General features: G+C 44.2%; 13 protein-coding genes across 13 annotated transcripts; 8 read left to right on the forward strand and 5 right to left on the reverse strand.

Moving 5' to 3' along the window:
• Positions 1-144: 144 nt before the first annotated feature.
• KUCA_T00001728001 (uncharacterized protein) lies at positions 145-1008 on the forward strand (the record flags this gene model as incomplete). Its single annotated transcript, XM_022603938.1, has 1 exon — positions 145-1008. The coding sequence occupies one exon, from the start codon at positions 145-147 to the stop codon at positions 1006-1008; it is 864 nt and encodes a 287-aa protein (XP_022457769.1).
• Positions 1009-1268: 260 nt separating this feature from the next.
• On the forward strand, positions 1269-3347 carry KUCA_T00001729001 (uncharacterized protein; the record flags this gene model as incomplete). Its single annotated transcript, XM_022603939.1, has 1 exon — positions 1269-3347. One exon carries the CDS (start codon positions 1269-1271, stop codon positions 3345-3347), a length of 2079 nt encoding a protein of 692 aa, XP_022457770.1.
• Positions 3348-3669: 322 nt separating this feature from the next.
• Positions 3670-6549, forward strand: KUCA_T00001730001 (uncharacterized protein; the record flags this gene model as incomplete). The annotated part of the gene is made up of 1 exon (XM_022603940.1): positions 3670-6549. One exon carries the CDS (start codon positions 3670-3672, stop codon positions 6547-6549), a length of 2880 nt encoding a protein of 959 aa, XP_022457771.1.
• Positions 6550-6596: 47 nt separating this feature from the next.
• Positions 6597-8753, reverse strand: KUCA_T00001731001 (uncharacterized protein; the record flags this gene model as incomplete). Its single annotated transcript, XM_022603942.1, has 1 exon — positions 6597-8753. The coding sequence occupies one exon, from the start codon at positions 8751-8753 to the stop codon at positions 6597-6599; it is 2157 nt and encodes a 718-aa protein (XP_022457772.1).
• A 316-nt stretch (positions 8754-9069) lies between these two features.
• On the reverse strand, positions 9070-9489 carry KUCA_T00001732001 (uncharacterized protein; the record flags this gene model as incomplete). Its single annotated transcript, XM_022603943.1, has 1 exon — positions 9070-9489. One exon carries the CDS (start codon positions 9487-9489, stop codon positions 9070-9072), a length of 420 nt encoding a protein of 139 aa, XP_022457773.1.
• A 221-nt stretch (positions 9490-9710) lies between these two features.
• Positions 9711-10191, forward strand: KUCA_T00001733001 (uncharacterized protein; the record flags this gene model as incomplete). Its single annotated transcript, XM_022603944.1, has 2 exons — positions 9711-9914; positions 9991-10191. The coding sequence occupies 2 exons, from the start codon at positions 9711-9713 to the stop codon at positions 10189-10191; spliced, it is 405 nt and encodes a 134-aa protein (XP_022457774.1).
• Positions 10192-10447: 256 nt separating this feature from the next.
• On the forward strand, positions 10448-11671 carry KUCA_T00001734001 (uncharacterized protein; the record flags this gene model as incomplete). Its single annotated transcript, XM_022603945.1, has 1 exon — positions 10448-11671. One exon carries the CDS (start codon positions 10448-10450, stop codon positions 11669-11671), a length of 1224 nt encoding a protein of 407 aa, XP_022457775.1.
• A 245-nt stretch (positions 11672-11916) lies between these two features.
• KUCA_T00001735001 (uncharacterized protein) lies at positions 11917-12750 on the forward strand (the record flags this gene model as incomplete). The annotated part of the gene is made up of 1 exon (XM_022603946.1): positions 11917-12750. One exon carries the CDS (start codon positions 11917-11919, stop codon positions 12748-12750), a length of 834 nt encoding a protein of 277 aa, XP_022457776.1.
• Positions 12751-12801: 51 nt separating this feature from the next.
• On the reverse strand, positions 12802-15429 carry KUCA_T00001736001 (uncharacterized protein; the record flags this gene model as incomplete). Its single annotated transcript, XM_022603947.1, has 1 exon — positions 12802-15429. The coding sequence occupies one exon, from the start codon at positions 15427-15429 to the stop codon at positions 12802-12804; it is 2628 nt and encodes an 875-aa protein (XP_022457777.1).
• A 595-nt stretch (positions 15430-16024) lies between these two features.
• KUCA_T00001737001 (uncharacterized protein) lies at positions 16025-16702 on the forward strand (the record flags this gene model as incomplete). The annotated part of the gene is made up of 1 exon (XM_022603948.1): positions 16025-16702. The coding sequence occupies one exon, from the start codon at positions 16025-16027 to the stop codon at positions 16700-16702; it is 678 nt and encodes a 225-aa protein (XP_022457778.1).
• A 137-nt stretch (positions 16703-16839) lies between these two features.
• Positions 16840-17589, forward strand: KUCA_T00001738001 (uncharacterized protein; the record flags this gene model as incomplete). Its single annotated transcript, XM_022603949.1, has 1 exon — positions 16840-17589. The coding sequence occupies one exon, from the start codon at positions 16840-16842 to the stop codon at positions 17587-17589; it is 750 nt and encodes a 249-aa protein (XP_022457779.1).
• Positions 17590-17868: 279 nt separating this feature from the next.
• On the reverse strand, positions 17869-19683 carry KUCA_T00001739001 (uncharacterized protein; the record flags this gene model as incomplete). The annotated part of the gene is made up of 1 exon (XM_022603950.1): positions 17869-19683. The coding sequence occupies one exon, from the start codon at positions 19681-19683 to the stop codon at positions 17869-17871; it is 1815 nt and encodes a 604-aa protein (XP_022457780.1).
• A 3441-nt stretch (positions 19684-23124) lies between these two features.
• Positions 23125-23748, reverse strand: KUCA_T00001740001 (uncharacterized protein; the record flags this gene model as incomplete). The annotated part of the gene is made up of 1 exon (XM_022603951.1): positions 23125-23748. The coding sequence occupies one exon, from the start codon at positions 23746-23748 to the stop codon at positions 23125-23127; it is 624 nt and encodes a 207-aa protein (XP_022457781.1).
• Between the last annotated feature and the right edge of the window lie 674 nt (positions 23749-24422).

Here is a 24422-nt window from a genome sequence, read left to right on the forward strand (position 1 = left end):
ACACTGGCATTTCCAATGACAGAAGGCCGTGTCAGCTATAATCAATTATCACACGATTCACTTACCATAAATGTTCTCGGCGTTATCAGCCAGGATCTATTGCGTATCTCCTGAAGTTCACCTAATTGTCAACTACAAAAAGTTATGTCTGCTGTCGAGTCCGAGAGCGCAAACGTCACAGCTTTTTTGAAAAAATTGCCGGCGCTAATAGAAGAAGCCGAGTATGATGAGTTGTTTGGGTACCAACTAGATTCAAAAGGTGACTTCTACGACGAAAACATCGCAAGAATTCTGCTCGCGAAATACCTCAAAGCAAACAATGGAAGTTTGTCCGAGGCTGAAACTCAACTCCTGAATACACTCAAGTGGAGGGCAGAATTTAAGCCCTTATTGGCAGCCTTCTCCGAGACTCATCCTACCAAGTTTTCGGAGTTAGGAGTCCTCACTGTTGATAACGCCGCTGCCGCAGACGAGAAAATCATAACTTGGAACTTGTACGGGAAAATGGATGATGTCAAGGAGATATTTTCCAAAGAAGGCGACAAATTTTTGAGGTGGAGAGTGGGCTTGATGGAGCAGGCCATTCAGCTGTTGAAGTTTGATGACCCTGATAATGATTATATGGTTCAGGTTCACGATTATAAAGGCGTGAGTATGCTCAGGATTGACCCAGACATCAGAAAAGTCACAAAAGCGATTATCCACACTTTTTCGAGCCACTACCCTGAGATCATGTCGCGCAAGTTCTTTGTAAATGTTCCATCTATTATGAGTTGGTGCTACAGTGTGGCGAAAACGTTTGCCTCGCCCGAATCCAGAAAGAAGTTTATGATGATCAGTAACGGAGCAGGACTAGCATCAGAGCTTGGGAAAACCATACCTTCGGAGTACGGAGGAAAAGCTGGCAATCTGTTGTCCAAACAGTTTGTGTTCAATGACTCGAAGAGTCAGGTCTCGCCTTACGCCGCCTACATCATTCAACAGCAGATCTCCAACGAGCTTGACTGATCTTTGCCTGTAATATAATTGAGGCTTTTAATGTTTATAAAAATCAATGTTTAATACTTGCACTGCGTACACCCATCTGTATTCAAATGTATACTCTGAAATCCAGATAATAAAAATGTGTACTGCCAAAGTTGTAGCCGCATATAACTACCCGACTCATCGCTCCAAACAGTGTGCGTCTACGGAGGAAGAAAGATTGTAGAAACACAACACTCTATGATTCTCCTGTCACAAAACAAACAAAGCAGACTGAATTCTCAATGAGTCAACATTATGAAGTGTTGGAAATCGACAGAGGTGCGTCTGCCGAAGAGATTCGGAAGGCTTATAGACGCCTGGCATTGAAGTACCACCCAGATAAGAACCGTGACCACAACGCAGAAGACATGTTCAAGAAGATCAGTGAAGCGTATAGAGTTCTTTCTGATCCCCAGACGAAACGTGATTATGATAAGACCATTCCAAGGACTTATCCTCCCAAGTCTGAGAAGACATATTCTCCAGCATCTGGGTACTACCAACGCCAGTACCAGAGTCCCAAACAGGAGTATAACTCGAGCCGATCAAACTCTAATAGATTTCATCATTCTTATTATGGAGACACTTATTCCGCCTTTGAGAACTATGCTAGCTACAATTTTGGCTCGAGGTATGATGATGTCCCCAGTTGGAGACAGTCTAGGCAAGAGAAGAAGCCCCCTCAACCCAGGGCCACGCCCAAGAATGGGTCTAAGCAGAAAGCAGCACCTAGCTCAACCAAATCAACACCAAAGGCGAAGGCTAAAACAAACGGGAAATCCAAGTCCAAGGCTCATCCAACTGCTACAAGAAAGAACTCTGAATCTCAAACTCCAACACCAGAGGACCCTAAGAGAGATCACCCCAAACCATCTTTTGAAAGCACAAATGACGGGCAATGGTCCAGATCGCGAACATCGTACTCTTACATGCATTCAGAGAAGACATATACCGGCCCAATTCCGGATATCAAGATTCCAGAGCCCACAACTGAAGGAACTGTGCCACAGAAGGAAGAGCCAATTAATGAGCCTCAAGCACAACCTGAGCCTGAAACAGTAAACCCTTGGGCCTTTCACAGTGGCTTCAGCAACGGATTCAACGCTGAGGATTCTTTTGAAAGTGCAGGTGGTCGAAGTTTTATGGATGAGCTCAAGAGAATGGGTCAAAATGGGGACTTTTCCTTTACCTTCCCGTCACCTGACAGATCGAAGTCGTCGAACAGATTCACGGTTTTTGACAGTTCAGGCGAGAAGGATGACCCCATCGCTTTGGACGAAGGTACTGAAGCAGATCCTATAATTATAGATGATAGTGATCCTCCTGTAACTACACAGCCTCAATCGCCAAAACCATCCTCTTGGGCCAATGCTGAAAATATACCGAACCGGTTTTTCGAGAGGGAATCAACTCGCCTCAAACGGAAACCGCGTCACAGAGGCTTTTCAAATAGTCCCTTTGCAACCTCAAACCAGGACCGTGGATTTCCTGGTCAGAGTACCCCCGTCAACAAAGCACATGTGGAGGATCTCCCGGAGGGGGATATCAGTGTTGGTGCGGCCTCTGGCAACGATGATGGAAAGAAGGAACCATTTTCGAACCCTTTCCTTAGAAGTACGTTTGACTTTACCTTCGATGCAAACCGAGGGCCTTTGAACACAAAGGAACCAGTCCATGAGGAGGGGATTGACCAAGGTCAACAGTCTGCTCAAACCCCCATGCAGGAGGCAGACACTAACTCAAAGTTCTCACTCAATGATCTCAAAGAAATGCCGCCATTCTCCTCGACAAACCGCTTCACAATGGACGAATTAGATCAAACCCTTGAAGATACCGAGTTTCGTCATAAGCCGGTGTTTGTCTCTTCGCAGAACAAGGTTGATCCAGCGATCAATAGCGACATGGGAGCAGTTCCTTTGCATGCTCCTGTTAATGGTACTCTGCCCAGGGCGTCTATTCCTCCTCCAATAGCACTTACCATGGGGGACCTTCATTGTCCTGTCACCGTGCTAGACATACAACCACCTGCCCCGCCGTATATACCTGAACTGGTTTCAGCAGAGGAGTATATCAGTCTTACCAAGGAGTTCAAGAACTACAAGGTGTTATTCAACAATTTTAACCGCACCATGGCTGCTTACAGTTCAGAGAGGGCTGCTGCAGATGAAGCCTATATGGATCGTATCATGCGTTCTGAAGCAGATAGACTTGTCTATGTTTCTGCGTTGCAAAGAGACGAATTTGTTTTTGATCGGTGGTTGCGTGCGAAAAAGACTGACTTGACTATCACGCAAATGTATCATAGACTCGGGTTGAGATAACCCACAATGGTAATATATAGTAAATTAATGAACGATGATGACTCAATATGGCGTAAACAAGTGTTAGAGTTTATAATTATTGAACTTATTTTCACGAAGAAATAATTGTTACTTATGCGAATGAAGAAATGAATTTATATCTGAGTGCTCGACTTATATGTAGAATAGTATATTTTGAAATATTTCAATATATTTCAATCGTGCATATTCAAATAGACCTTTTAGTGCGTGTCCGATGACTAGGCAGGCTCATCGCCTGTTTACGCGTTGATCTGGCATATTATGTGTTCTTTTCCAAGATACTCATTCATGCATAGACAAAATGGAGAAGAATAGACTTATATTGCTCATTGTGGGTGTGTTATTCCACCTTCTCTATCTATGGTCGATCTTTGATATTTATTTCGTGAGCCCGTTGGTGCATGGAATGGAGAACCATTTGTCCACGTCCAGACCTCCAGCGAAGAGATTGTTCTTGATTGTTGGGGATGGCCAGAGAGCTGATAAGACTTTGGGACAAGTGCTGCATCCTGTGACAGGCGAAACCACTTATTTGGCTCCTTTCCTGAGAAACGTCATTTACAATGAGGGTACGTACGGTATCTCGCACACTAGAATGCCCACGGAATCACGCCCGGGGCACGTTGCCATGATCGCAGGCTTCTATGAGGACGTCTCCGCTGTCACCAAAGGCTGGAAGGAAAACCCCGTTGATTTTGATTCGGTTTTCAACCAGTCGGCTCATACTTACTCTTTCGGATCTCCTGATATTCTTCCCATGTTTGCCGACGGTGCCAGTGATCCAAATCGTATCGACACTTGGATGTATGGCCATGAATTTGAGGATTTCACACAGTCTTCGATCGAGCTGGATGCCTTTGTGTTCAGAAATTTGTATGAATTGTTTGACAATTCTACGAAGGATGCCAAATTGTACGATCAGATCCATCAAGACGGAAACGTCTTTTTCTTGCATCTATTGGGAACTGATACCTCCGGCCACAGCTACAGACCATACTCTGCTGAGTACTACGACAACATCAACTACACCGATAAGCAAATTGAGAAGCTTGTTCAAATGGTGCCAGAATTCTTTGGTGATGATGATACTGCTTTCGTTTTCACTGCAGATCACGGAATGAGTGATTTTGGCTCTCATGGTGACGGTCACCCAGATAACACCAGAACACCACTCATTTGCTGGGGTGCCGGTATCAACAAGCCTGTTATTTTGACCAAGCCAGTCGATGACCCTGAGGGTTACATGGACTCCTGGGCACTTTCTCACATCAAGAGAAACGATGTTAGCCAGGCAGATATTTCCTCGTTGATGGCATATTTGATCGGAGCCAACTACCCAGCTAACTCTGTTGGAAAGCTTCCCCTGGAGTATCTCGATGTTCCTGATTCCGAGAAGGTGACATCCTTGTACAAGAATGCTCTAAGTATTCTGGAACAATACTGGGTCAAGCGTGCAGAGGTTGCCTCTAGACAGTTTGGCTTTGAAGAGTTCCCAAAATTTGCTAACCCTCCAGTTTCTATGAGAGTCAAGGCCATAGAGCATTATCTCGAAGCCAATGAGGAAGGTCAGATTGAAAGCGATCCCCATGCTTTGGAGGAAATCGATAAGTTGATCGCCGATACACTGGAAGGTTTGGATTATCTACAGAAATACAACTGGAAATTCCTACGGTCTGTAGTGACTTTCGGATTCGTGGGATGGATTTTCTACTCGTTCTCAATTTTCTTGCAATTGTTCATTGTTCCGCGTTCAACTGAGAACTCTGGATGGTTAAATCATCTCTTTTTCGGGGTCATGACGGGAGCATTATCCTACATTCTATTCTACCAAAGGTCGCCACCGAACTACTACCTATATGCTTTATTTCCAGTTGTATTCTGGCATCAAATAGTGTGCAAGAGAAACAGTTTCATCTCGGGAGTCTCAAAGTTCTTCTCAGGACAGTCAAAACCAACCATTCTGCTCATTTCTGTCGGTGTTATTGCTGTGTTTGAGAGCATCACCTACGGTTTCTTCAACAGGGCCATTTTCAGCGCATTATTTATTGTTCTTGGTTTGTACCCGGTGCTTTTTGGCATTCCATTTTTCAAACAGCTGCTTCCTTGGTTTCTGTCATGTGCTGCAATGGCTTTCTTCCCTTTGCAAAATCCTGTCAAAGTGGAAAGCTTGGTACAAATTTTGATTGGAGGAGCGTTGATTCTTTTGTTCGCGGTCGTTGGATTCTTGTACATTTTGAAAGTGTCACACGTTGAAAGGTACACTGTTGTACTGGTCGTTATTCAGATCCTCTTGGTTGTGGCTTCAATGTGGTCTACCACCGAAGCAGTTGAGTCTTTGCAAGCCAGAGATGGTCTTCCTCCAAGAGCTCAGATAGCTGGCTGGGCGAATCTGGTCATATCTCTCATTCTTTTGCCAATCTTACACACTTTCCAATCAAACAGCGATTACCTTCTGCGTTGCTTGATCATCTTCCTATCGTTTGCTCCCACATTCGTGATACTGGCCATATCTTTTGAAGCCCTGTTCTACGTTGGCTTCTCCGCAGTGATCCTACAGTGGATCGAAATTGAGTCTTCCATTCTCAAAATCAAGGTGAGCCACCACAAGTCTGCCAATCACTGGATGCAAGTGCTACGTATCTCGGTGATTGGGTTTTTCTTGATGCAGATTGCGTTTTTCGGGACCGGTAATGTGGCCTCCATCTCGTCTTTCTCGCTGGATTCTGTCTATAGACTGCTTCCAATCTTTGACCCATTTCCTATGGGTGCATTGCTAATGGTCAAGCTCATTATTCCATATGTTTTATTATCTGCGGGCTTGGGTATCATGAATCACAAGCTGGAGATTGACGCTTTCACCATCTCCACACTCATTATCTCCATCAGTGACATTCTTTCACTCAACTTCTTCTACCTCGTGAAGACTGAAGGAAGTTGGCTGGACATCGGAGTCACCATATCTAACTACTGTCTGGCTATCCTGTCTAGTTTGTTCATGCTCATATTAGAACTGGTTAGTAACGTTCTTCTCAAAGGTGTCGAAGTGGCAGATTCCAAATCTCAAGCAAGATTGAGATCAAAGCTCGAAGTGACCTTCAAAGGCTACGAGGACGTTGTTCGCATCCAGAACGATGATAGACCAATCTCCCAAAGAGTCAGAAGAAGGGCCGCTAAAAAATAGTCTAGAAGTGTATCATAAATCGTTATCCTTAAATGCTATATGCACGATCATATAAATGCCTGTAATGCACTATTTAGCTTAACATTCATCTCATCCCATTCACCTTCACAGCTACTGAGCACGGTTATGGCTCCACCAGCACCTATTCTCCACACAGAATATCCGTCGATCGCTTTGAGGTCATTTTTATAGTTGAACATGCTTCTTATAATCACCGACCAGTCACTGTTGTTGTTCACAGACCAATATCCACAAACACCAGAGTATAGTCCTCTTCTCTCGTCCCCTTCAAGACGCTGCAAAATTTCAACAGATCTTTTTTTAGGAGCTCCTGTCATGGATCCCGGCGGAAGAGATCTCGAGAGAACGTCTATGCCGGTGTGATGATCGCCAAAATATCCTTCTATCACACTCACCAACTGGTATACTGTAGAATATTCCTCAACCTCCATGAGCTTAGTCACTTCCACCCGGGGCACGAAGTTATACATATCATGACGTATAAGGTCAACAATCATTAAATTTTCCGCAAACTCTTTGGGGGTCGACAGGGTCTGTTTTGCCTTTTCAAAGGTCATTTCAGCTGATTTTGCAACAGTTCCCTTGATGGGACGTAGCTGAGCCTTAGTGTCATCCCATCGCAAGAACCTTTCGGGTGATGATGAAAGCAGCTGACAGTCTCCAAAGTTCATGAAACACGAGTAAGGAGAAGGGTTTTTGTAGGCAAGAACCTTGTACATCTCCCAGGAATCAATTTCCTTTGGAAGGTATATTTCTGTCTGAGTTGTAAGGCATAGTTCATACGAATGACCTTCTTTCAGATATCTCTGGCATTCAGAGAAGGACTTGCAGTAGTTAGGCTTGTCAGTTCTTGTGATTTTGATGTCAGAATGAGCACACAATTCGCTTATACTTTGAGCAATTGGAAGTTTCATTGGTTTAGCAGTTTCCAGCTTTAATTTTGTCGAAGAAAGCCATTCGTGGTCGTTCTCTCTCCGGGAGACTATGAATGAGTCTCCACTGGCAACATGACGGGCTATGAACCGATCAATGAAACATAACCTTGTATCTGGAATTTCGCCATTTGTACGAGGTAACAATTTTTCATGAGTGATAAACTCTCCCTCTTCGTAGGAAAATATTCCAATTAATCCACCATGGAAAGGGCAACTATCAATTAACTCTGCCGTGGGAAGGGAATCTGCAAACTTATGGGACATGTATGAAGCCACATAACTCCATATGGTCTGTCCAGTCTTTAATGTGATTTTAGAAGATTCTGGACTTAACCATTTGGACATGCTGACTATGTTGATATTTTCTGTCGAGTGAGATATCACGTCAGATTCGCCTGGTATGGGAATGCCTATTATCGTCCAGTCACCAGGAGTCATAGCACTGTTCATCAGCAAGAAGTCGTTACCCAGTTTTTTCAAATTGTCGCACAAATCCAGCGTACTGAAGCCAGAGTTCAAGCTCTCAAACAGAAGTTTTTTCTTTTCTCTGGTGGTAGTTTCCAGAAGTGCGGGAGCAACCACGATATGAGGATCCAGGCTCACATTGAAGTTGGGAATGCTTCTCGATTTGTTGATCGTCTGGGCTATTTTCCAAAAGTTTTTAACGAGCTGAGTGCCGTAAGTCGAGCATATTGACTCGGGATGATACTGAACTCCGTAGAACGGCAAAATTGCGTGCTTGGCTGCCATCAACAGCTTTCCTTCACCCTCGTCTATGGCGTAGGCCAGAGGCACTATGGCGTCGGTGGAACCCTTTACGAAAATCGAGTGATACCGAACGCTGCCAAAGTTTGAGTCAATATCAGCGAAAAGACTCAAACCCTCGGTGTTTTCTTCCAGTTTTATGCTGGAAATTTGCCCGTGGACAGGATTTTTCAGATACCCCATTTCTAGCCCTCCCATCAAGCATAAGCATTGGAATCCCAAACATATTCCAAGAAGTGGAATTTCTTTGGTTAACAGATAAGGTATTATGCCAATGTCTCTGGGATCCTCAGGATTTCCAGGTCCTGGTCCAACAACTATAGCATCGCACGAGTCCAGTAGTTGGTCCAACTCCATCTGCTGATCAGGCAGGCTGAACGAGTCATTGTGTATGATGAATACGCTTTGAGCAGTGGCATTTTCAATCAGGTTTTTCAAATTAAACGTGAACGAGTCATACGAATCCACTAACAGGATAGGCATCTTTCCTAGCCGTGTGAAGCTGGTGGAAATCGAAAAGTCTCTCCAGAGGCCTTCAGAACTGAAAAATAAATTTGAGAGGCATCGGGCTCATCTTCGCAAAAGGCGTGAGACCAATTCGAATCTATTACGTTGCATGGTATTTTTATGACAGATTTTGACCGACTTCAAGTTTTCAAAATATATTGGACATACAAATTTAATCGAGTGTTCTCAATCTAGAGCTTATATATACATGTAGTAAGTGGTCAAGAAACGGTGTTTCTCTCAGTCTCTTGCTTCTTGTTTCTTGTTTCTTGCTTCTCGCTTCTCGCTTTCTCTAAAACTTCTTTCCAAATAAATCCGTAATACGTACGAGATGATCACCCCTGATCATTATTCTCAAGCTTTGCATCACAACGTTGAAGTCCTTCTTCTGGATATCTGGGAACGCAGCCTGAATATCGTTTCTCAGTTGCACTATATCACCCTCAACTCTTCTAATCTCGGTGTAAGCAACCTTACGCCTATACGTCCTGTAAACTGGCAACTGGCCTTTCTTGGTCCTCGATATGAAGTATGCATGTGATTTTGGCCCGAATGGCTTTCCAACGAGTTCCTCTGCTTTGATCTCTTCCAAGGCCGGGAAGATGTACGATTTGCTGGCGAATGGTTTGGCCTGTGCCTTGGTGACACTGGACACTGCTGCCTCTGATGCAGTTGAGTTCTGCCTCGCTAGTATTCTGAATCTCGAAAACATGGCTATGGTTTGTGGGCTGGCGAGATACCTTTTGAAGGAGAGTTGCCTGTCTTGTGTATGGACGCCAGACTTTCCAACGTCGTGAAAAATCGGGAAGAGTCGTGTGCCTACCTTTATACTTTGGTGCTCTCGAGAACAGTTAAAGCTTTATAGCTTGTCAGCAGTTGATTATCCGCAGACTTTGCATTGGTTTCAAGCTAGATTTTGAATTATAATCTTCTATGTCAGAGAATTTTACCAAGACTGTCGTGGATACGGTGACACCCGCCTTCACAGATCCGTTCCAGGTGATACTCACCACTCCCACCCCAGAACACATTGATAGAAGCTCCCCAGAAGCACGAAACAGGGTTCCAATTACTTGCCACATATCGCAGCATGGTGCAGAGGACAGTTTAGGCTGTTTGATATACAGTATACCTGATGTAAGCATGATTTTATTATGATTGCAATGGAAGACACCGCTATCTCTCGACTCTCAACATACTAACCACCATATAGGCAAGGAGAAAGCAGATATACCAGACCATACTCAACAATTCAGAGGAAGAACTTCTTGATGCTACGAAAAGACTGTCCCGATTGATAACATCCAAGTACAACGTATCGTCGTACGTGAGCATATCTGGCAACGTTGCCATAGACGATAGCATCGTCTACATCAAGCGAGTGATAGAGCTGATAGAAGCGCAAATGCAGTGAAATCACCAACACAATGAAAACATATAGGGCAAAATTTATTGAAAGTCTGGTCTTATATATTCAATATCATGGGTATGACTTGAATGTTTAGTATCTCCTATTTGTGCATCAGTATCTTTAAAACCCCTATAAACGGGACAGATTCCGTTTTGATAGGTAGAGATGCCCTGCTCAAATTTTTTCCCAGAAATAAATTCTCTTAGTACCTTTCTCATAGCATCTCGCAGCGTTTAAATACACACGATAATATACAACCATGTCTGTTGCAAGACCGTCACAGAGATCACAGCCTTCCCGTAAGGGTAAGAGATCTTGGAGAAAAAACATTGACATCGACGATGTTGAGATGGGTTTGGCTGACAACCTCGAGGACTTGATAACGCATGGTGAGAAGATCCAGGACGTTAATGCCCAAGACTTGTTCATGGTCGATACCGAGGGTGATGAGAATCAGCTGAAGAAGCAAAGAGTGACAAAATCCCTCAAAAGTTCTGAAATCCTGGCCAAGAGATCAAAAGCCCCAGGCTTGGAGGTTGAAAGAAATAAGAAGTCCAACAAAATCCAAGGTGTTTCCAAAAAGGAAGTCCACAGACTGATGAAGCTGGCCGGAAAGGTCGATGGTGAGTCCCAGTTGAAGACACGTGTTGCTAAGGATGGAATAATCAAGGCCAAGGCCTATGATGTTTGGAATGAACCCGAAATCGTTGCACCCAAATTGAGACTGCCGAAGGAGGCAGTTACTTCTGTGACTGGTTGGACAGCTCCAAAAGTCACACCTGCTACTTTGAAAACTGCTCCAATTACAATCATCGAAACAGAAGTGAAACCCGATGCTGGTAAATCTTACAACCCATCTCTGGAGAGTTGGAAAAGTCTGATAAACAAAGAGTATTACAAAGAGAAGACAAAGGAGGAGAAGAGAATTGCTCTGGAAGAGCATAGGGCCAAGATTGAACTGTTGATAAAGACTTTGGATGACAACGAGTTGGACGACGATGGAGAAGACACCTCCATTCCGGAAGAAGCTCAAGAGGAAGAGGAGGAGGATTTCTCCCTGTCCATTAACAAGCCAGTGGTAAACAAAAAGAAGACAACCGCACAGAGAAACAAGCAGAAACGCCACGAAGAAAGAATGAGATTACAGGATGAGCTGAAGAGTTTGAAGAGACAGCTGCATGAGATGAACAAAATCAAGCAGATCACCAAGGCCGTCAAGAAAACAGAGGCTCCCTCCGAGACCAAGGCCAAAAAGCAAAGAAAATTGTTCAAGCACGAAAATATGGAATCCATGCTTGAGGTGAAACTTTCAGACGAACTTTCAGACTCTCTTAGAAAATTGAGACCAGAGGGCAATCTTCTGAGAGACCACATGAAGAAACTACAGGATACTGGTAAGGTCGAAAGCAGGGTTCCAGTCAAGCAGGGTAGACGTTACAAGCAGAAGCTTACTGAGAAGTGGACTTACAAAGATTTCAAATAAAGCGAGAGAAATTTAAATTTTGTAATGGAGAGGATAAAGAGATTAATTGTTTAGCATGGTAAGAGAGGCTTTTTCATAGGGCTGAAATTTCAACCTCATCGCGTTGATTATCGCGCAGAATCCTGATGATCTGCCTGATCTGCACTGACTTCGTCTGAAATTTGAGCCCCATCTGTGAATTATATACTTAGAAAACATTGAAATTCCTCGTTTATTCAAGTTTAAACTTCATTTTTTGATCAATCATGGTTAAAACTCACCTCATCATGGTTCCATGCCATGGAATATGGGACTCCAAGGTCTACTCATCTGCAAACCCCAAGCCGGCCAAAGCTGGAGAAGCAGTAAACGAATGGCATCTTGCGTCTTTTCAAATTCCTACCAAGGACAATATCTCATTTATTGAACATGCTAAGATTGCAATTGATGAGTTCAAAAAGGACAAAGACAATAGTGTGTTGGTTTTTTCAGGCGGCTTCACCAAAGCCGGGGTTGAGCAAAGCGAGTCGAGATCCTACTTTGAGCTTTCCCGCGCTCTGGGCTTGTTGGATACTGAAGACGAACATGCTGGTGTGGAATGTGAAGAATATGCTAGAGACTCATATGAAAATGTTTTGTTTTCGCTGTTGAAGTTTAGAAAAACCACTGGGTCTTTTCCTACCAAATACACCATCGTTGGTTTCGAGTTCAAGAGACACAGATTTATAGAGCAGCATCTGAAGGTGTTGCAGTTTACCAATGTGAATTACTTAACATATGGGCCTGTTTTTCCCGATGATTACGACTATAGTGGATATTCCTCGGTGCAAGAGGCCCAAGACGCATTTTTCAAAGATCTGGAAGGTAGTGAAGACAGATTTGCAGTTCAGCCATTTAACGAGTTCAGATTCGGTCAGGGTGGCTCAGTGCTGAAAAAACGGCTTTCTAGAGATCCTTATTCTCGTGGCCTGGAGGATTATTTCACTGGGGTTACTGCAGGGGACGGTATTCTGAAGACGCTGTTGCACATTGGAGAGTCCCCAGACAGTGAACGTGTGTATGAATCAGAAGTAGAGAATAAGTTTCCTTGGATTCAATAGAGTTATATAGAGTTTTGAGACAACACATGATGATTCTTTTGCTTGGAGTTCTTACTTCAACAATTCGATAAGTTGTTGCTTGCGGGTTGAGATCTCCTCTGTCTGGGCCAACTCAGTCTTCAACTCGTCAATCTCGCGTTCTATGATCGCATCGTAATTACTGGACTTGGAACTGGTGGTATTTCCCTTATTTCTGGAAGCCAATCTTCTGAACTCCCAACTGCAGATGTTGGAGTCTTCGCTCTCCTTCAATTCCAGACAACAATCATGGTACTTCATCAACAGAGGACGGTGACTCAAAGTGATAAAGGTGAATCTCTTTTTGATCAAGGTCTCAAATAGCTGTGCTTCCATATCATATGAAATAGCACTCGTTGGCTCATCCAGCACAACAAACGATTTGTTATGGAACAATATCCTAGCCATTACCAATTTCTGCCTTTCTCCGCCACTCAGTAAAGTCTTCCAAGAGGTACCCGTAATGTCTGAAGATGTAGAGGACGAAGTAGACATGGCTCTACTTCTGTTCGCATCCGCAGATTTTCCATCAACGACGATATTTGTTTCTTCGGCATGTTTGGTGGGACAAAAACTCAGGTCTCTTCCAAACCTTTCAAAAAGGTAGCCCAGTCCAACCTCCTCCAAATAATGAACCAACTGGTCATCACTGACCCCACGCTCTACCATATCGGCCATGCTCATGGGGTAGATAATTTGATCTCTGAGAGTACCAGATTCATAGAAGTATGGTTTCTGTGGAATGTACAATATGTCTGCATCTGATGGTTTGGAAAGAAGGCCAGAATAAAGCGGCCACAATTGAGCAATGAGTCTCATGATGGAGGTCTTTCCTGAACCGTTCTTTCCTAGAATCAGCAAATTATCGTACCGCCCAATCTTAACGTTCAAACCGTCCAAGAGGTGCTCTCCTTCAACGCCCTTTGGTGAAGGGATAATAAGTGGTGTCTTCTCAAATCTTATACCTGGATAGCGTTTTTGAATCGTTCCATGGATACCATTTGCCATGGAGTTCATGAAAGACGTTTGACGTCTCATCATTAACAGATTTCTGGAGCTCGCAAACGAAGACAGTCTTGCACTGGAACCGAATCCCGTGTTTGCAGATCCCGAAGCGGAACCAGCTTGTTGTGGAGATGGTAAGCCATACTGGAATGCATTATCATGAACCTGATGCAGAGACAGTAGCATTGTAAAGATCCTATCTGTATAACCGGACAATCTCGCAAGGTCTTTGATCGAGTACATCAATCTGCTTCCCGCATCAGCCATTGAAAGCATCAGTCTCTTGTTAACAATAAATTGCTTCATGTTTTTCGTCTCACTGGAGACAGTCTTGGTCTGGGGTGCAAAGACAATAGGAATACTAGCAAATAAATATCCCAGGCCTGACCAGGAATACTTCAAAACATAATCTTCCCAGAATCCATAAATGAACCTCTGATTGCTCTCATGAGTGGTCTGTTTTAATAAGCTGTCGAAAATCGACTTTATCTTCAGTTTCTCTAAGACAATGCCCTGGTAAAATGAAATCTCCTCACAATTGTTGATCAGATTGATATTGTAGTTGAAGAAGATGCCTTCGAGAGTAGTCTTCTTCTTCAACATTGAGTTGAAGTTGGGTGCCCTCAGTCTAAGGAACCAACCAGTCAGAAAGTAGTTGAAGAAGATGCCCATGATTCCTGCAGTTCCCAGAGTATCTCTGAGGTAAAATGCAAAAAAAATCAGGTCCATGAAGGGCTTACCGGTGTTAGAGAATAGAGAACTCAGAGTCTCTGTGAACCGGTTGATGTCCTCGGTAAGGTACTGATCAATGTATCTGTAGTCTAGTTGGTACTCAGGAGCCAGTTGTGACTGATTGAACTGTAACTTGTAATAAACCAATCTAGGGTCCATGTACAAGTCATGAGCATATCTCACCAGGTTTGTTCTGAAGTTCAAGGCAAGTCTTTTGGTCAGATATTTGATACCAGCATTAGTGTACGATGCTGGCACAGCAAAAAGGAACCAATACACCAGGTCTCGGGCAAACTTCCGCCCCTTCAGTCCAATGAGGTCTTTGACTATCTGACCATCTAGCTTGGTCACCAGTAACGATAACCATGTACGCAATACCAAACCCACTATCTGTGCCAGTAACAAAGTGGTATTCTTATCCATCACCTTTGGGATGAGTATGAGTCTCCAAATGATAAAAAGCTTTTTCAAAAACTTGGAGTCCATAATCGAGGAGTTTCCCTTCATGTTATCGTCATCCTCAATTTTTGAGCTAGTCTGATCCTTCATAAAAGACTTGAAAATTAGCTTGTCACTCTCATACTTGTCAGAGTTCATCGGTGGGAGCACAATTTGAAGCTGTCTGTCTTTGTACGGAACACTTAGGAGTCTGGATCCTCTCTTCAGATTACCGCTAGAGGCCCTAACAGCGAGTCTTCTTGCTTTTATGCGGTTCAACAGCTTCTGCAAAACATAGACGGAACCGATCGCAGAGGACGAGCCTATAGTCAGCAAGAATAAAAGCACTGGATTCGATCTCCATTGTAGGTTTAAAGCACGTATGGATTTCAAAATGTGGTCAAGATTTCCATGAGACTGCGCCGATTTAAGCAAGGCCATAATAGGCCTACTCAGATCAGACGGTAACGACAACACCGAGGGCATTGCAGAAGGATATATGAGCGTATAGGTAGGTGTGTATAGATGGATGCGTGTTTTTATTCATATATTACTCTTCCTGCTCGAAATTATTTTAAACATAACGGGGCAGTGAAGGCATTATCTAGTATATATACTCTGGAAAACGGTGTGACGGCATGTGAACCGCTCGCATGTGATATTGCTGGTCAGAAGGAAAAAGTGTGGGGAAGCAAAGTGAGAGCCTTTTTGCTCAAATGCACTACCTTGTGGTCACGTGCAAGATAACAGTTCTTCCCGCTCCCTTGCGTCTTATTTTATTTTGCACGACCTCAGCCCTGTTGTATGAAGAATGGCTGGCTTATCTTGTACGTGTTTCTTTATCAGGTACACCAGCCAACTCACACTTCACTCGTTTATCCAGATTTTTTCTCATTTATTTCACGATTCGCTTTTCTCTGTTGTTCGCTTTTGCCGGATGTTTTTAGAGTTTTTGTCGGTCATACTGGGCTGGACATACGTCCTTCTCTGGGTAAGTCTGCTGAAAAGTTCACCTCGCGTACCTTACTAACTGCGTCCCAAGAGCATATCCTTTTATCCTTCCTTGTTGATTTTGTACAAGATGAAATCATCGGATGGGTTCTCGCTGGACTTCCTATACCTGAACACACTGGGATATGTCTGCTATTCAACGTCGCTGATTCTGCAGGTGTACAGTACCCTTGTGCGCCAACAGTTCCACGACAAGTTCGGTAATTACCCACTCTTGTCGTTTATTGACGTTGTCTATACAGTTCATGGCTTCATACTCAACACTATCACGCTGTCGCTGGTATACACCAAGCCATTTTCAAGAACACTGTCATGGAAGGTCCACTCCTTTACCAAGTTCTTTTACCTGGTTCTGTTTGTGTTTACGGCTTCGTGTCTTTTGTCAGGCTCCCCAACCAAATATCTGACTCTTGCAATTGACCTTGCCTACTTCAAGATCTCCATCAGTTTCTTCAAATACATTCCGCAACTTTACCATAACTTTACACGGAAGTCTGTGGTGGGATATCCAAAAGCCCAGATCTACCTCGACCTGGCTGGCGGCACCTTCTCGCTCCTCCAGCTGTTTTTGGACAACTACATTGATAACGATGGCACCTTTGCCTGGTCTGAGATTTTCCATAATGAAGGCAAGTTTGGACTTGCTCTTGTGACGTTCTTTTTTGACTTTTGCTTCATTAGCCAGTTCTGGTTGTACAGACACGACCACAAGCAGGTCAAGCTGGTGGAAACTTTCGGGTCTGTATGAAAGACATATTATCTATTAGTAATTGAGGTTTTATAGAATTTGGGAAGTCTTTAATCGTTTTTATTGGCTCTTTTTGAAAATATCATTCATATTGTTCGCATCCAACCTCCTTCTCAAAAAAAAACTTGTTTCTTACCATGTTCACACTATCTAACAGACTCGCACAGCGGACATCGGTCTTGAGGAGGTACGCTGGAGTGCGTTCGTTATTCATTCAAACTCAGACCACTCCAAATGAATCTGCCTTGAAATTTCTGCCTTCTATCAAGGTGTTGCAAAACGAAACTACCATAGAATTTTTGTCGGGCAGAGAGGCCTCGAAATCGCCACTTGCTCTTAGGTTGTTTGCGATCGATGGTGTCAAGTCGGTGATGCTTGGCCCAGACTTCATCACCGTGGAAAAGACACAGCAGGTAGAGGATTGGTCCTTGCTGAAACCAGGTGTGTTTGCTATACTTACCGAGTTTTTGAACTCTGGAGAGAAGATCCTCGATGAGGATCACGTTCTAGAAGAAGACGTCATGTTTGACGATAACGACGACGAGGTTGTTTCTATGATCAAAGAGCTCATATTCACGAGAATCAGACCTGCTATAAGAGATGACGGTGGTGATATCGAATTTGTGGACTTTGTGGAAAGTGAGGGCAAAGTGCTGCTGAGGCTGAGGGGAGCATGTCGTTCGTGTGACTCCAGTTCCATCACTTTGAAGAACGGAATAGAGTCCATGCTGAAGCATTATATTGAGGAGGTTCAGACAGTTGAGCAGATTGATGATGGAGAAGGTGAGGCCGAAGTTGCAGCAAAAGAAGCGGAGAAACCCAAGTTCCAGGAGGCTAAGATCACTCCAAGACAGAGGGAATTCAACGACGCACCACCAAGTTTGTAAATATTATGCCGAAAAATTATATGATTCTTTATGAAATTCACTAGTAACCATTACTACAAAATCTACACTGTCAGACCAATAAAAAGAGCGTCAAGATCATCATTCAATACCATCACTAGAAAAAAGGTCAGGCCTTCACTAGACCAAATTCGATAAGAATCATAAAATAGAAAAATGCTTGTCCTGAACAGGAACTTGGTGTCACTTTCATAACTTCGTTATCAACTTTTTCTTTATAATCGGGTTCTATGTCCCAAGTCAGTGCTCAGGTTGGTTGGATCAGTTCTTGGTTCTTCTGCGAGGAGAAGATGTTCTTCTGCGAGGTGGTTGAGAAGGAACATACATCGTTGGCTGGGCCATTCCCATCATAGGGCCGGGGATGTAACCGGCTGGTGAAAACATGCCGTACTGTGGAAGTCCGCCATAGTACTGTGGTGCAACAGGAGGTGATGATGGGCTGGGAGACGATGAAGCCTCGTTGGAAGATCCCGAGGACGGAGAGCCATAGTCTGGGAACATTGCTGGAGGTGGAGGGTACCATCCATTGGAGCTTGATGGCGGTGGAGGCCCACCGTAGTACTGTTGGTGAGACTGCTGGTACTTCTTGTATGAGTCCAGGGCATTGAACAGAGGCTGGAGATGATTCTGGTTATAATGATGGACCACTCCATACGATACTCTGTTCTCGCGTCTCTGTGCAAATGACACTGCCAAAATGTGTGAATCGTCCACGGAAACACCGTTCATGTCCACCAAGGCACGGGACGCATCGATGGGCTTCTGGAAACAGACGAACCCGAAGCCCTTGGAATTGTTCTGCTCGTCGGTCATGATCTTTGCAGAAACAATCGTACCGAATTGACTGAACAACGAGTGCAATTCTTCATCGCCAAAGCTCGGAGGAATGTTCTTCACGTAGAGGTTGGAGTCCTGGTATTGAGGACCAGCAACGGGCAAAGCCGGGGCATACGCAGAAACCATGTTGACTCTAGAAGGATCCAAAATGTAGGTTGGTGTTCCCGTGGCAGTGGCTCCAATAAACGTAGGAGATATCTGTTTATTGCCGTTGCTGTTCAGCCTTTGGCGAGAGAATTTCATTCCACTAACAGTCTCAGATGACCTTCTTTCTGCTCTGCTGATACTCAGATTATAGCCAGGCTCAAACTCAAAGCCATCCAGTTCTGTTTGAGCTTTAACAGCGTCTTCGTGGAGTCTGAAATTAATAAAGCCGTAACCTTTCAGATCTCCATTCTCGTTCTCGGGCAGAAACACAGACTCCACCTCTCCAAACTTGCTGAACACTTCCTTTATCTGTTCCTCGGAGGTAGACAAAGGGATATTCTTGACGTACAAGTTGGTGTAGTTGATCTTCTTTAGTTGTAGTCTTTCATGTCTCTCTTTCTTGGAGATATGGTGGTTCACGTAAAACTTGTTCCCCTCAATTTCCTGTCCACTCAACTTCAATATAGCCTCATCAGCACTTGATTTCAGCTCGTAGTTTATAAAGCCGTAACCCTTGGAGTTTCCAAACTCATCCTCAATGATTTTGCAGGATATGATTTTGCCGAAAGGCTCAAAGAACCCATACAGCTCGTCTCTGGTGGTGGACTTCAACAATCCACGAATGTACAAGTTTCCAGGATGAGATATCGAATCGTATTCAATCTTGACATCTGTAAACACCTCCTGTATTTGCTTTTCGAAATCGTCAGCTTCGTCTACACGTGCAAATTTGACTGATATCTCTTTGGTTGGCTTCGGATGATCCGGAACGGCTGCTGGGACAGCTGTTGAAGAGTCCGTGGTCGTGGTCTCAATTGAAGCTTCGGACTCCTGTGGTGAATTCTGTTTCATGACGTTGTCAGTGGTGATCGTTATTTGCTCGACAGACTCGTACTTCTTCAAAAGGGCACGAATTTCGGTCTCGATTTCTGAGTCCTCTGATCTCACGTAGACCGTGGCAGTTCCGGTATTCAACCGGTCAAACTCCTCATCCGGAGGAGGACTCTCAGATTGTCTTGCATCGTCTTCGACCGGTTCAACAGGCCCTATTGATTGGGCCTGCGAGACCGGAGATCCCTGTGAGGAAGTCATTAGTAGGAAAGAGAGCGACAATTGCGATCCCTAAAACCTCTCCAAAATGCAAATAATGATAAGAGCGAACTCTCGGATAAATAAAGTAGAATCTTGTGGAAAGCCAACGTCTATACGCGTCTTAAGAAGACTGTGTCAAAAGATCAACTCTGGAAAGTGCCACCTTTTAAAACAAAAGACCTGCAAATGCTGGCACAAATGTTGACACAAATGTCGCAAAACCACTCAAGCCTTCAGCAGGAAACGATAACAACTACTGAGTAAAGTGTTGAAATTTCCCGCGGAAATGCAGCTAGAATTTGTTCGGGTAGCAAGACAAGAACAGTCGTTGATGGCAAGCCTCTCTATACTGTTGCCTTAGTGGGGCAGATTTGCCACAGACTCAGCACAAACGGGAATTTGGGTCAAATATCCGAATTCGACACTACCTGACAAGCCAATCCCAAAGTTAAAAAACGTTGTGGGTTTTCGTCTTGGTGAGAGTCACAAAATACACTCTTTCGCTCTGACCAACTCGGCTCGGCTCTATCTCTTTGATCTCCAGATGGGCCGGTTTCTGATGCTTGGGAAGGAGCAGAGGCACGCGGCGAGGTAAGTGTGGGAGAAACAAATAAATAAGTAACGGCAGAATAAATAAAAGAACAGAAAGATTTAGAGCCCAAAAAGAAGAAGGATGAGAGAAAAAGAAGAAGGGCCACTAGAAAGGGACCAGAATGGGTCAAGGCCTCGGTAGGAAGGACCCCCACTCCTAATAATACCGGAAGGATCTAGAAAGGAAATGAATTTTTCTTTTTTGGTTACTTAATTAGAGACAGAAAAATCACTCTCAGTTTACCACGGAGTGCGGGATCGGACGGGACGGGACGGTTAGCCTGAAAGGTAGCATTCGGTGTGGTTCTGGGGCATCATGCATTATGCCCCGAGGTAGGCTTTGAAGTTGCTCTCAAATGCTGGATTCAGGGCCCCTTATTTTATTTTTCTGAAGAATTTTGAATAGCCGGAACGGTTTAAACAATGACCCGGTTGAAGTATTTCGGATTTGACTATTAAAGTTCAGGAGGGAGTCGAGAAATTGGCCAGTATTTGAAAACGGTGTACCCGGGATGATGAGGGAAATTTTGGCCGAGAATCCATCCCATCATGCAGACGGTTGCCATCAAATGTGGATTAGGTTTCCAGAAGTCTATCGGGAGTATCCCAAGGACAACAGAACAATTCCCCGAACAACACCATTTAGTGTTAATTATCCAGCTTATTGATGTTCTTTAATCATCGCGAACGTAATTTTTGGTTGGAGACCAGCTAGATCCCTCCCTTCTTGACATATCCTGAACCTTACTAAGATTGCCCGAAAGCAATGATATGTACGTGAGCGTCTACTAGGCCACGGTGATTGGTGCGAATAATCGGGTGGAACTATAACCGTTGGGAGGTGTGTGATTTGAAGTGAGTTTATTTGCGTGATCAACACTGAGGTTCCTCTACGCCTCATTCGCCGTCAGCTGATGCTTGTTGATTCCGCACAACGGTTCGGTAAAGAACCGGACCGGTTCTGGTCCAAACCATCACGGGAATCACCCATTACATCATTGCCGGGACCGACCCTAAGTATGTGATGATGGGTGGGCCCCAGCTTTGGAACCTTTGATTTTTGTATTTTTCCTCGTTCCATCATCCCTTAGCGACCTGCCGATGTGCATGGAAATTAGTCTGGTTCTCGATGACTTGGACGCACTGATCTCGGGTCGGCTCGGACTCCAATGAAAATTGGTTCGGTCATTCAAGTGATTAAGCTGACATTATTGTATTCCTAGAATAAGTTGGGAAAATCAAGACAAATTTACACCGGTCCCCGGCGCCAGTTTCAGATTCGGCGTTCAAATCATTGATTTAATTTTTTTTTCTTCTTATTTCGAATGATAGCTGAATTATTGGCCGGGTGTTTGACAGCTTGGCTTATAACAATAGGGGATATGTGCGTAAAAGATTTGAAAATAGGCCAGAAGCGGTCCAATATTTCGGGTCCGACTGCAGCCATGTAATTTGTAACAATTTATCATTTAGTGCAAGATACTACTACAGCACATATCTGGGGAGGCATTCCAACTCACAATTAGATTCATGCAAATCCTGCGCCCTGTTCGTTCCGGCGTACCAAGTGATATTGATACGAACTTCCTCAGCCTCATGTTCGGTCATTCCTGCCGATCTCCAGACCTCAGTTGAGTGATTTATGCGTACCGTTGAGTTCATCGGCGTGGTCCTTCATGACTCCGACTTTTTTAAGGTCCTTGATTATATGCACGCATCCACGAGCTGTGTACATGAAGGTGTCATGAGACAGCATGATTTGGGCCCTAGCCGACGTTCCAAAACGATCTATCAGGGACTTGCTTTCCTTCTAGTATGTACCGGAGCCTGCCCCAGCCCGCGATGGGACTAATGACATCCTTTTGAAAATCAACGTCTTGCAGACGAAGCTTTTTTTTGACCTACCCGTGGTTCAGTCGTGCCTAAAAATCTCCAGTTTACCCCGTAGTTCTGTGCGAGTGGTCCACTTTACAGATACCAAGCCTTGCATTGAGAAAGCAGAGTCAAGAGTGAGGCTCGAAAGAAACTACAAGTATCATCATTTTTCAGAATAGTTTATTAATTTGCAATATTCTGTTTTTCAGATATTCCCATGAATTGGCGTATTCCCTTGCTAATGGAGGTTCTGCAGTTGGAATAAGAACCCACAATTACCACATTCTCGCTTGAACTGTTTCCTAATTAACAGCTGATTGTCCAAGCCTTAGCGTTCTCGACTTGCATATAAATCGAGAAAGCTCGCATGGTTCATTTACCCGGGACAATTTAGTGTACCGACTCAAAAATTCGTTCAGTTAACAAAACTTTTCAGACTAATGGTATACCTGTAGTAGAGGCTGTATCTTGTTACTTCAAGTGAGGAATCATCTTATTCATAACCTTGAATTATCTTTTTTTTTTCTTGTGAACTTTGATGTAGATCCACGCATAAACTTAAGTTGGTTGACAAGTGAGGTTCAAACCTCTACAAGCCGTCATTTCAATGTGTCACTATGCGAAGAACGACCATCTACACAGCAATCTGTACCCACGGGTATCGTCTTTCCCACGGGAGCTCAACTACGGAATAACTCGAGACGTTCTGTCCCGGACCTTTCCATCTTTCTCCGTCACTTTGTTTTAAAGCGGCGGAGTCAATTGTTGTTCTTCCTGGTTTGACGAGCTATATCGTGAGGTATTACGCGTATCTGCCCTCTCAACAGAGAATCTAGCATGGTATACGAGTTTGCTCGAGATATATTACATTGGTACAAAAGGTTCAAACACCACAAAGAGTGAAATTACATAATCGGAGAAGACAGCAGGACTTCAGGTGATGTTGTCGGCAAAGCCGAAAGTAGCATGAACATCTTACTGTTTGTCGTCCTTGTAAAGATACTCAGGCCTGTTCAACGGATTCTCAGCGCTCAAAACCGAATTCAACAAAGACGAAGTGGCAGATTCCGCACCTGCTGGTTTCAACAACGAAGCAGGAAAGCCCTGCCCTGTTGGACTAACGTTCCCGTTTCCAGCACCACCACTGCCGTTTTTGTTCTCACTCTCCACCTTTTGGATCAGCTTATCCTGCAAACGCAAAATATAGTCTCTGAACTCGTAGTTCTCTCTCTTAAGCTCCTTGACATACTCTTCGAGCTCATCCAGCCTTGCAGCCTTGTCGATCAGTTCCTTGATTGTCTTGTCCTTCTTTTCGCGGAACTTCCTCTGTGCCACTCTGTTCTGAAGGGCTCTCTTGGTCTGTGTTAGCGGTCTGGATGTTGGTCGTTTAGGAGACGGGCCAGTAGGATGTATGGAGTGTGCAACCGATTGTGCTACGGCCGCGGCAGCCACCTCATCAACAGAAGGTTGGTTGGGCTTGACAGGATCAGTGCCAAAAGTGGGATCAATGTGTGAATCCATTGCTGTAAAAAGGTTAGTAAACACAGGAACGATGGTTGACTGAACGCGGAGTTGGTGGAGATGTGCGATGCGGGCCATAGCAGGTGCCAGGCCAGTGTTATAGGTTCAATTTCCCGCCATTGTTGGTACCACCAATGACAAACAACCAGACTTTCACAAATTCATCCAGGAAGTCCGTTTTTTTGTCAAAACTGTCCGCGTGAACCTGATCTTGATCTCTCTGATCTGCCATACCATCGCTGGTCTTCGTTGCTTACAAAGAACGGCTGTAAGCAACAACAAGACATCACCACCGAACAGGCACCCAAACAATCTCACAAACGAACAACAACAACATAAAAACCTGTTGTAGATAATTCACATCCACATACCTTTTTTTTTTATATCGTCTTTCAACAATATAAGCCCTGGAAATTAGCCTATGTTAGCCCTCAGTGCAACAAAAGGTAGAGCATAACATCCTCGAATAAATGACTAAGCAGGTGTGCACCGGGTAACCCGATAACCCCAATTGGTCCCCCGGCATCTCTCCACAGAGAGCCTAGGCGAGATTTCGAGGTGTGTGGGAAACGCAGGAAAAAATCGGGATGGTGTGAGGCAGAATAAGGTCGCAGACAGGACAGAACACACCCGTCCAAAGGAGGTTCCAACATACTAGCGGGTGTTCATTTGGTGTTCCTGCTCTGGGACTATTTCGGTACGATTGGGGTTGGTTCAATTATCATATTGATAATTCTCTCCCATTGCCGTGC

This window comes from Kuraishia capsulata, genomic scaffold (genome assembly GCF_000576695.1).
Source record: "Kuraishia capsulata CBS 1993 genomic scaffold, Kuraishia_capsulata_scaffold_2, whole genome shotgun sequence".
In the NCBI taxonomy this organism is placed as follows: domain Eukaryota; kingdom Fungi; phylum Ascomycota; class Pichiomycetes; order Pichiales; family Pichiaceae; genus Kuraishia; species Kuraishia capsulata.